The sequence below is a fragment of the Rhinichthys klamathensis genome, unplaced genomic scaffold, assembly GCF_029890125.1.
Source record: "Rhinichthys klamathensis goyatoka isolate OS25496 unplaced genomic scaffold, OSU_Roscu_1.1 h1tg000254l_1, whole genome shotgun sequence".
Lineage (NCBI taxonomy): Eukaryota > Metazoa > Chordata > Actinopteri > Cypriniformes > Leuciscidae > Rhinichthys > Rhinichthys klamathensis.
Window position 1 is genome coordinate 3,079,987 of NW_026606776.1, and position 12,002 is coordinate 3,091,988.

The window sequence follows — 12,002 nt, forward strand, 5'->3', positions numbered from 1 at the left end:
TAGAGGGACAGAAATCTCTCAGATTATCTTCATTTGTGTGATATTTTATGTATCTTTATGATATGTATCTTCATCGAAGATGAATGAATGTCTTAAGGTTTTGGAACGACATGAGGGTGAGTAAATGATGACAAGTTTTTCATTTTTGGGTGAACTATACCTTTAAGAGAGACTTCTTAAGACAGCGATTTTGCTGTCCATTTCATGTCCACTATAACATGAACATAATAGTATACAAAGATGCAAGCCCTAAAGACTTCTTTTGAAGTTTATGCACATAAAGATTTAAGGATGTAGGCTTTAACTTGGTATGCCTCCTTCAAAAACACATGAAAGCTCTCACACACCAGAGTCTGCAAAGCGTCACGAGACGAGAGACGGTGTTCAACTACCTCGTGTCTTAAAAACCACATAACATTACAATAATAATGAACAAAAAACAACTCAAAGAGCACTGACCTATACGCCTGACGGCTGCAGAATCTTTGTTGATAGTGTTGCCATTAAAACACATAATTTTGAGTCACATGTTTCCATCTCTTCCAAATTACAGTTATGGAGTGAACGCAGCATCAGCTCATTGTTTTGGTTCAGGACATGAGGAACTGTAAAAGTTGCTGTTTCGGTTGTGGTGCTCAGTGACTGACTTCTGTCTAACTCGTAGCATGAAACGCACTGATGACGGGTGATGGGTGCGCGGAGATATGAAAATAGTATGTTGACAGGGTAGGACATTGCATTTGGCCAGAATGCAATGATTGGACGAACATTTTATGGTCCTACTTCCACAAATATATACATTTAGACCATCAACTTAGTAATTGCTATTAGGATGTGAAGAAACTTTCAACCAGCATATAAAAAATGTAATACTAATATTAAATAAAATTACCTACTAAGAAAATAAATTAGTTTTAAACACTATTTAAACACTGATTGTGTCCCACCACCAGAGAGTTTAGGACATTATGCACAGTTAAAAATCCAATTCATTGTAGTAAAAATAATCTCTTATTATTTTAGACAAATTGCATTACCTAAAATGTAATGTTTATCAGTGTCCCATATTTCATGTGCAACCTTGTTAATACACGACTTTCCACATTACAAAAAAGGAGCATTCCTTAAAATGGTGGAACTCAAACAGTGTAATTCAACTGATGCTGACCATTAGCATTTCTGAAGCACCTTCTTTTACTGACCATTTGCTGAAAAAATAAAAAAATGACTTTTTATTACTTTACCACTTTATCAAAACATGACTTTAAAAAAAGGTGCAGCTATGGCCCCTTTAAGACAGAAATAATGAAAAACTCCCCCCTGTTCATCATGCGGTGCAACGCCACGTTTGCTTGTGAAGGGCAAACGTCCATCATTCAACCACAAGAGGGCGCATTGGACTCTTTAGAATGAGATTTGATTGAAATCTACTTTGGTACCAGTGTCACTCACCAAACCCCACCCTTTATTTTTTGAGCTTGAATTATTGTGCACTTTAACATCATAAATAACCTTATAATTTTATGCATAAACAAGCACACTCATCTCCTGCACCAGACCTCACCATAAAAGACTGTGAAATAAGCAGCTACCATTAAAATGATCCCACAGGGACAGTGTGACATCAGGAAACGCAAGCCTGTCTCTCTCTATGACTGAAACAGAAAGCATGAATGAGTGAGTGTGGGAGAGGGGATGAGACACAGAGAATGAGGGGTGTTGGTTGGGGAAAGCCTGCTGAAAACCCCAAAGCACTATGGGTAGACGCTGTGTGATCAATCACTGGAGGGTGTACTGTGATGTCAGGTTGCCAGGCAACAGGAAGAAAGGCACTCCAGCAGGGTCATTCCTGATTACAGTGTACCACACACACACACACACACACACACACACAAACACACACACACAGACAGACAGAGGGAGAGAGAGAGAGAGAGAGTGTCTTGGGTCTATGGTGAAATGGAGCAGAGCAGTAATAGGAGCATGATTGCAGCAGTTAATCTCACCGAACAGACTAAATTTAGATCCTCTTCTGTTTAGGCGTCTCTTACCTCTCTTCTGCACCTCCTTCCATTTCTCTTCTCCTTTTTTCAGCAGAGATTTGTGATGGTGAAGTGAGGTACATTCAACCAATCAGATTTGAGGGACAGGTTTACAGTTTATGTCAAGTTTAGGTTTACGACCAGGGGGTTTGATGCTTTATCAGTGTTATTGATCTATCATAGGGATAAGTTAAGGGTGGGGTTAGGTTTAGAGGTTAAAACAAAATTTTTGGACAGAAATGTTGTTCAGGCTCAACAAAATTTGATCCAGAATATATCTTGGCAAAATCACAGCAACCACATTCTTAAATGTTCACAAAATAATGGCTATATCGACCGATATCTATTTGTTTTATTTGGATTATTTATTAATTTTTGAATGGCACAAATACCAATACAGCCGATAGACCGGAGACAAATACTGCATATTTGACAAAAACATTTTCAAAATAACTGTCTTAGGCTTTTCAGTTACTGGTTTCCCAAAATGTGCTTTATTTTGGAAAACTACAGTGGATGTCTGCAAACTTTGCTCTGCTTCAGAGGAAATCAATTCATATTGCACATTCAAAACAAAAGGTACACGTTTGCAAATCATAAACATTTTCAAGTAACCCAACAAAAAGGATGTATATTTCTCTGCCGTGATTCTCTCTCGAAATTATATTTGCGATGTACTTTCAGAGTGTGTGATAACGAATATAATAAGTTTAGCTTTGGTACAAAAAAATATGATCTTTATTCTTAGTTTTGGCTTTTAAAATAACGTCACCATGAAATTGGTTAATATAGTGCATGCAGTTTACTACCACACTACGAATGAAATATGACAACCACTGATTGCTTCATAAATTTTTATGTACATTTAAAACCAGGACCTGGCCTTCACATGTAGCACTGTGCAAAAAAAAAAAAAGTAAACAAAATAATAATAATAATAAAAAAACCTATAACATGAGCTTGAAACTACTATTTACATTATAAACAATAAAGAAAATGAGAATAAAGCACATCGATGGTGGCCCCAGTACATACAGTCAAAACACACATATAGATCTCTCTCTCATATTCTATTTCTCTTTCACACTCGCACGTACACCTCTCGCACGCGATCACATGCATCCAAATGACAGTTTAAGTGGCGTGTAAAAGTGCTCCTCTACAGAGTTGAATACAGAGGTGAGATACAGTGTGCCAGTATATACATACAAAATCACCACCACTAGTTCGACAGAAGAGCTCATGTCTTAATCGTGTTATTCAGCAGAACTCGGGGTGTTGCCGACGCTCGGCGACAGACATTGAACTTTGAAACGAGGAAAATTGTTTTTCAGTAGACATCCACTGACAGGTTGACCTGCACCTATGCACGGAATGGTTTTAGATTTGGAAGATATATATATATAAATATGTTTTTATTTCATTTCTTTTTGTTCAAAATAAAATGAGACGGTGAGACATGTGGCTGTCTGGTAGAGACATTCAGTTGGGTTACATTGCCATTTCCTATCACGTTCACCAGTGAGTGTACATTCAGGCTATCCGAAGTCTGTTAACATTATGGTCGTTTCACGGAGGGGTGGAATTGATACATGTCTAGTTTTTGCTATCATCTGTGGTGTACAAATGAAAAGAATGTTTAGGCTTCAATGAACAGCATTTGTTGCATAATATTGATTACCACAGTCCCTAAAATAAGAAGAAAAAAACTAGGTTAGAGTAAGAAACTACCAATAAAACAAAATGTATAAAAGTAAACTGTGCCAGCATCTGGAGGATTTGCATGCCAAGATGTAGGCTATAACTTATATTTTTGATAAAACAGTTACATTAAATCTTCTGCAATAGGAAATAAATTATTTATTTATTTATTTGAAAAATTAAGTTAAAAGTAATATTTGCAGTAGGACCGTTTTTAAAAATTTAATTCCTGTGGTTGTTGCTATTCCAGAAACTTGTTGTTTTCACCAGGTGTCGGGTAAAGATGTAAAGATGTCGGGTAAACGACATTCCCAAACAGCTTATCAGATGCACAGCAAAAAAATATAGGATGTGGCCCCTTTAAGATACAAATAATAAAAATCAGGTAATTTGGTACAACGCCCTATAGGAAGTTCCATTACCTCCCTCTTCTTGGTGTCTTTGTGCAGATATTGTGCGAAATTTTATTGAGTTTACAGGCTTTACGAGCATTGTCATGACAACAGATTTAAAAAAAAAAAAATACAACAGACAAGATTAGTAAGCGATTACATCACACTAGTCTCATGTTAACGCATGTGTAATTATAATATTTTGTATATAATATTTTATAATACAATAGTTTTGTGGCTCTACTATACAAGTGGCTATAAACAGTGTATATTTGAATATTTACTGCTTGGCCATTTTTACTACCATCGTAAGTGCCTTATAATGACACAAATGCTGTCAATTGAGCTTAACATGTATTGAACCCAGAACATTGATCAACTGGTTTGAATCAGATACATTTTGACAAATTCACTGAGTTTGGCTCATTCTGCTATCAACAGTGGAGGATTGTGTTCAATACATCCATTTTCGTGTTTGTGTTCAGTAAGGCAGTGCAGACAGGCCTACATCTCCATCCATAAATAATAAAAAAACATTCTATTAAATGTGTTAAAGTCCTGATTAGTACAGTAGCATTCTGCTCTCAGCTTACTGAGTGATTGATTTTGTAGCACTTGGAACCTACGGGTATATATATATATGTGTGTGTGTGTGTGTGGTTTGTTCGGCATACGCTAAAGTAAATGAGGTCCCGTTATAGGAGCGTTCGGATAATTCACTACCGGATATGATCGACATTCCCCAGTCCCTCCCTCCACAGTCGTGCCCTTAAATTAAGAAGTTCAGACAATCAAACCTATGAGTAGAAAAGTTCAACATGATTTAAAAAATGAGCTAACAAAAATGTGCAGGTATATAATACGCCATTCAATAAGAAAGACACCAGCGGTAGTGTTAGCACTAGCTACTGATGACTATAACAGTTTCTTTTAGTCCTCAGGATTGTGTGACAACACTCAAAACTAAAAGACAAACTCACACACCACTCTATACTTGCCATTTTGTTTGACACCAATGTCTTTAGGGATTCAACAGTCATACTCAAGTGTGTGTGTGTGCGTGTGTTCGACGTGTCGACACTGGCACTGTCCTTGAATGAACGCTTTCCGTCAACACCATAAATGCACCTCTAAGGCTAGCTCGGTGGCAACGCACACAATAGTCTAGACACACGCACATACACACACTCCGCCCCACACACACACTCAGTTTGGCATTGGTTCCAAAACCGCTTGAGGTGAATTGCCCCCCGGTGCTCGTGTTCCGCTCTGTAAACAGTGTCTCAGTTGAAAAGAATAGTCTCTGTTTCAATCCCTCATTCATTTTTTTCTGTCCCGTGCATCTTTTGCTTTGTCGTCCTTCTCTCTCCTCTCTTTTTCATATTTGTCTTTCTCTGACTTGGCCACACTGTTATAAGATGGCGGAGAGGCAGAAGAGGGAGTCATATCCGTTTTATCCGACGCAGAGTTCTCTTGAAACTTTCCAATGACAAGCACCTCTTTCTCCGGGATACGCAACCCGTCCTGGAGCTGTTGCCGATACGCTTTGGAGGCCTTCTTTACTGTTTGTCTTAAACGGTACCGTCGAAAGGCCCTTTGAATGATGGAGGCCGACATCTCCTCCTGTTTCCTCCGGAGGGTTGTAGTGATGGGCTCGTAGGAGACTTTTGAGGGATTGGAGGCCATGAAACGATCCTCCATTTGTCCCCTCAGGGCATCCATCTCGCCCTCCTCTCCCAGTACCCTCAGGGTAAATGCAAACAGGATGTCCAGGCAGTGGATGCGATCACCACTGACCATGGGCAGGTCCATGGCAATGAGCTGGATCTTGTTTGGCTTGGCGATGCGTAACGGAGGATCCAGAGCATCCGCAAAGTCAGAAAGCTTGTTGTACTCCACGAACTGAGTAGCATTGGGGTCGAATCGCTCCCAGACTTCGTAGAACATTTCAAAGTCGTCCTCGCTGAGTGGTTCGGCACTCTCCTCTGTGGCTACACTGAAGTTCTCCAAGATCACAGCGATGTACATGTTCACCACAATCAGGAAGCAGATGATGATGTAGCTCACAAAGAAGAAGATGCCGACTGAGGGGTTTCCGCAGTTGCCGCGGTATGAGCTGCCCGGGTGCTCCATTTCGCTGTCGCAATTCAGATCTTGCTTCTTGTTCAGGATGGGCGCCAAGAGGCCGTCCCATCCGGCAGACGTGGTGATCTGGAACAGGCAAAGCATTGAGTTCCCGAATGTCTCGAAGTTAAACATGTCATCAATCCCCGCCTCTTTCTTTACATAGGCAAAGTTGGACATTCCGAAGATGGCATAGATAAACATGACCAGGAAGAGAAGGAGGCCAATATTGAACAAGGCAGGAAGTGACATCATCAAGGCAAACAGGAGGGTACGAATGCCTTTGGCCCCTTTGATGAGACGAAGTATACGACCGATTCTGGCAAGTCGGATGACTCGAAATAGGGTTGGCGATACAAAATATTTCTCAATCATCTCAGAGAGGAACATGCCTGACAAAAAAAACACAAAAAAACAACATAAGTCCAATAAGTGATTTCGGGAATCATCATTTTTATGTAACACAATATTTAAGGTAGGATCAAAGCATACTCTACACAAATACAGTACATGAATGTATACGGTTCTAGCATTCTCAGTATTACTGCAAGGAAATATCTATATCACTGTAGCAGACATAAGGCTAAACTGTCTTCTTCGGCCAGTTTTCTCTTTCAGATCAATTAAGGTGCAAAATTTTATAAGCCAAAAAGGTCCATTGTCAAGTGTAGCAATGTAAAAGGCAGCTGACACAGAAGTCACTTTTAAACCAAGCAGCTTTTTGTTGGTCAACACAGTGAATCCGTGTGACGGAAATGAATCAGAAATTCCTGATCGAATGGATTCCTATTGAAATGACTAGATTTCATCTGCAAAACTTCGCCGATCAACATTATATGTGACTGCACCTTCACTGTATTGAAGGAACAACATGTACATAATATTTCCATAATTTATGTTGCTGAACTAAATCTTCAAAATGTTTTATGATAGGAAAACCTCAGTAGATCTGTAGAATCTCCAAGAATCTCTTACCAACAATTGACAGAATCACCACTACAAAGTCAAACACATTCCAGCCAATGGTGAAGTAGTAGTGCCGCAGGGAGATCATCTTGAGCACACATTCTCCACTGAAGAGGATAATGAAAACCAAGTTTATCCAGTACAAAATAGCATCCATCTCTTTTGTCTGGTCGTCGGTTTCCACCATCATGGTCACCATGTTCAAGCAGATCAGGATCATAATGACAATGTCAAAGGCTTGCTTGGTGATAAAGTCAAAGACGATGCCTTGAAACTTGTTCTAGAGGGAAGTACAGATAAATGATCATATATGTATATGTCATATAAAGAAAATGATGCTATGTTTAATTTTGTAATAATAAACCATGCAAAGTTACAATGAAAGTACTTATAACACTAGTGTGACATAGTCTGTGGCAGTGAGCTGTGTGTGTCATACCGTAGGCCTGGGAATTGGCTTCTGAGGCTTCTTAGATCCCAGTTTCTTCATGGCATTGTAATATTTCTTCTGTTCTTCTGTCATGAATATATCCTGACCTCCAAGGTAAAGAGCAAATACAGAAGACTGGTTACAACCATGGTTTCATTACATGTCACAACACAAACATAATGGAACCAGGCCTCTGTTAGTTTTTCACCTGTGAACCTCTGAAAATGTCAAAGAGGCAGTTCAGCCCATACCAGGACCCATTTATCTCTCAAAGGACAACCATTGTGTGTGTTTTATAAACAAAACCAGTTCAATAAGGTATTGTGCTCACTAAACAAAACCACAGACTGTGTAAATATCACATTACGTCTCTTTGAAAGTAAACTGAAAATCGCTGAGGTTGATTTGAGGCTTCATATTGTAATATGCTTAATATTCCTCATTACTTGCACTAAACACAAATAAAGATGACGAAGGTCTTAACAGAATTGCGTCTTACATTATATTAAATTGTTTAAATTCACCTCCCTCAGTTTAATACTTATCTTTTTCTTCTGCTGATTGAAGTTATCAATGATGACACCAATGAAGAGGTTAAGGGTAAAGAAGGAGCCGAAGATAATGAAGATGACGAAGTATAGATACATGTAAAGGTTAGATTCATAGTCAGGCTGTTGCTCCAACTGCAAGAACAAGGAAATGTTGTATTTAGATTAGATTATCCATGCGGAAATATTATTTATCCCTTTGATTCATTAATTGTTAAATCACAAATATTATGTTTTTTTGTTGTTTTTTTAAACGTATGATTAGTTCTAGACAAGAATACAAGTGACAGGGAATTATGGATAAGGGTCAAAGGTGGTTTAAAAGTAACATTGCGACATGAATGGTTAAACATGTATTTTAAAGATCTGTCCACTGCAGTGAAGAGAAACACTTACATCACGAGAATCCACTGCTGCGTACATGATGTCCATCCATCCTTTAAATGTGGCCTTGTGGAACAAAACAAAATCAATATCAATAATCAATAGATATACTACAAACAGAACTACAACAGAACAGACAACTTCATACTTAGCATAACAGAGATCACAGTCGGGCCATGAGTTCAGCTCACTCACCACTTGCAGTAGCGCCAGGTATCCGGCTCCCACGTTATCGAAATTAATTTTCACATTTTTCCAGCGTGCCGTATCATTGTTATTAATCAGGGCAAGGCAATCGGACTTGTTATTGACCACACTGATGGGAATCATTTCTTCGTTGGTGGTATTAATGCAATGGTAGTATTTCCCAGCGAAAAGGTTCACCCCCATGATGCTGAATATCAGCCAGAAGATCAAACAGACCAGCAGCACATTCATGATGGAAGGTATGGCTCCCAGCAGGGCATTCACTACAACCTAGAGAAAAAAACAATCATGTCACATACAAATACTTTAACATTTATTCATGTCACGCTCAGAAACTCTTGCTAAGGATACAAGAGCTGCGGAAACTACAATGAACTTCCTAAACTTCTATAGTGGATGGCTTACGTGCTAATAAAAACGTAATCCTTTCCATAGATTAAGATACAATTCTGAGAAATGTTGAGTTTTAGAGGGTTAACAGGGTTTAGCAAAGAATAGCAAAGCTAAGTCTATTTTATTCTACATTAAGCTAATAATGAATATTAGTAGATAGTATTTGTCAGTCTGACAGCATTTGATTTCTGATTCAATCTGTCTTATTCATATCTAATACCAAATTATGTCTAATTATTAACCAACTTGCTATTTTGTTCATAGAACACAACTTTTTAACATAGAAACATATTGCAGAGGGTGCATCACAAAACTCTTTGAGCTACCAAAATGTGGAAAAAAAACAAAAAACAAAAACAGAAAAAAACCTTGTGGAGACACGATGACGTCACAACATTTGTTTACTGCAAATGAAAAGAGACACATAACAGAGAAAGAAATGTAAGGTCAAGTCACAAACAACACAACAACCACCACAGAATCATCAGAATAGATCAGAGAGCTCTCGCCACAGCACATGCAGAGAGGCATGCACACTAAAGAGAAAGGTCTAAAAAATACTACAGTCAACATACAATATTCACTTATTCATGTAAATAGGATGTCCTCCTTAATATTCAGCAACAGCATGCAAGAGGGCCACATCTTCCCAACAAAACTTAATAATGTATCAGTAATTTAGTATGAGAGCATGCGGCTTAACATGCTTTTCTCAAGTAGGACATGTTCCAGGATCAACATTTTCATTGGTCCTGGGAAAACTGCGAGGAACCAATCAGATTTTAGGGTTTAGGGCCGTTCCAAACCTGTAAGCCTTTTGTTAATCTTCGGAACACGAATGAAGATCTTTTTGATGAAATCTGAGCGCTTTCTGTCCCTCCATAGATAGCTACACAACTACAATTTTGACACTTCAAAAAGTTCATAAAGAGATCTTAAAACTAATCCATACGAGTTTCTGAAGAGACCTGATCGCTTTATATGATGAACAGATTTATTTTAGACATACTCCCGCTCCCGCAGACTCAATCACAAGCACAGCTGTCAATCATGACGTTATACACCCCATTTTTATAGCATCAAATAACTAACTAAAACCAAACTTAACTAAAAAAAATACAACTTAAACGTGATGAGAACCACCTAAAATTACATAAACGTCCCATTTGGTTACATGGAGAGGATGGTGATTGTGACCTTTAGTGCAGCCAGCCACTAGGGGTTGATCAAAATGATTTGCCTATATAGTAGGCGAAAAGCAGTATGTGACAAAAAAAGTATGTCCGAATTTACAGTACTTATGACCACATGCCAACACATGTTAAACCTTGTAAAAGTAGTTAAATTTAACTATAAACCGAAGTAACACCAAACTAAATCTTAATTTCTGACTAAAATGTTATCATATTAGCCTCAAATGCCCTAATCTGTGCACTTCTAATAGCAATGTACCAAGTACAGAACATACGGAATTTCAACCATAAGTGTAACTGTAATGTGAATCATTAATTCTTACCACCTAGTCATTACTCTGTAATGTTAAGCATTGGTTAGAAATAAGGTTAGGCATCCAGGAACATGTCCTACTTGGTTAAATCAAGGCATACATGATGTGTGAGTGTCTTACCCTCATTCCCTCGAAGCGTGACAATGCTCTCAAAGGTCTAAGAGCACGCAGTGTTCTCAGGGACTTAATGGCACTTAGTTCAGAGTAACCAAGAGCATTTGCTACCAAACTCACCAACGACACCTGTAAAACAAACACATTCTTTCAATCATGTATTGAACATACAGTATGTAGGCATGTGTTCAGATCCAGAGAACACACACTATCCACTTACACACACATACTGAACAGCTGCAAAGCAGTAGATTCATACATACATCAACAATCAGGAAGTCAAGCCAGCACCAGGCATTGGTGAAGTATTTGACGAAGCCATAAGCAACCCACTTCAGAAGCATCTCCAAAATAAAGACGTATGTGAAGACTTTATCCGCATATTCCAACACCGTCTTTATCGTCTTACGCTGCTCAATGTAAATGTCCTCAAAAGCCTGAACACACATTCACAGCAACAAATTTACTTGTTAAATGTTTGTACCGGTAATAAAAAAGATTGGGATGATTGAGAGGGGGTGAGTATATAGTATGTGATTGTTCTCACCAATGCTCCACTGCTGAGTAAAATCATGAAGATGATAAAGGACTCAAACCAGTTGTGCTCTACAATGATGAAGCAGGTTTTCCTGAGATTCCACCAATTCTTCCAGTTTCCCTTCTCCACATCGACCTGACAGCACTGAAACCTCATCACACAGCCTGAGCAAAAGATACAGAGAAAAGTCACTTAATGTGAGTGGACAGCATAACAATTGAGCTCAGTATAAAAAGTCCACTCTCCCAAAACTCTCAAAGCCAAAACTAGAAGTCTTGCTTTGGTACTATATGACATAAAGGGGCCAAATTATACTTTTTAAAGTATTTCCCCCTGAAATCCAACTGTAATGTTAGTCAAAGATCCATGGCTACAACCTTCTCTCTAGCCCTTAAACAAGCTGATTTGTTACTGTATTGAATACTGTAAATGTGATATGTGAAACTGGTGGTCAAACACTATTGTTCAAAAGTCTGGGGTCGGCTGATGGCAAAGCTGAATTTTCAGCATAATTAGTAAATAAATAGTCTTCAGTGTCACATGATCCTTCAGAAATCATTCTAATATGCTGATTTGCTGCTCAAGAAACATTTCTTAACATTACTATTGTTGAAAACAGTTGTGCTGCTTCATATTTTTGTGGAAATTAAAATGTA

The 12,002-nt window shown here is 38.4% G+C and overlaps 1 protein-coding gene across 3 annotated transcripts in view; it reads right to left on the reverse strand.

The window, feature by feature from the left end:
• Positions 1 to 4,487: 4,487 nt before the first annotated feature.
• The window catches only part of scn1lab (sodium channel, voltage-gated, type I like, alpha b), a 57,683-nt gene continuing 50,168 nt past the window's right edge, over positions 4,488 to 12,002 (reverse strand). For 2 of the 3 annotated variants that reach the window (XM_056266787.1, XM_056266789.1), the window contains exons 19-27: positions 11,356 to 11,510; positions 11,072 to 11,245; positions 10,815 to 10,937; positions 8,783 to 9,064; positions 8,600 to 8,653; positions 8,201 to 8,338; positions 7,665 to 7,769; positions 7,235 to 7,505; positions 4,489 to 6,651 (exon numbers count right to left, since the gene is read on the reverse strand). In XM_056266787.1, coding sequence (XP_056122762.1) covers positions 5,456 to 6,651; positions 7,235 to 7,505; positions 7,665 to 7,769; positions 8,201 to 8,338; positions 8,600 to 8,653; positions 8,783 to 9,064; positions 10,815 to 10,937; positions 11,072 to 11,245; positions 11,356 to 11,510 — 2,498 coding nt within the window. In that variant the 3' untranslated portion in view covers positions 4,489 to 5,455. Of the gene's footprint in view, positions 6,652 to 7,234; positions 7,506 to 7,664; positions 7,770 to 8,200; positions 8,339 to 8,599; positions 8,654 to 8,782; positions 9,065 to 10,814; positions 10,938 to 11,071; positions 11,246 to 11,355; positions 11,511 to 12,002 lie in introns of all 3 variants that reach the window. The other variant, XM_056266788.1, reaches the window with a different exon arrangement.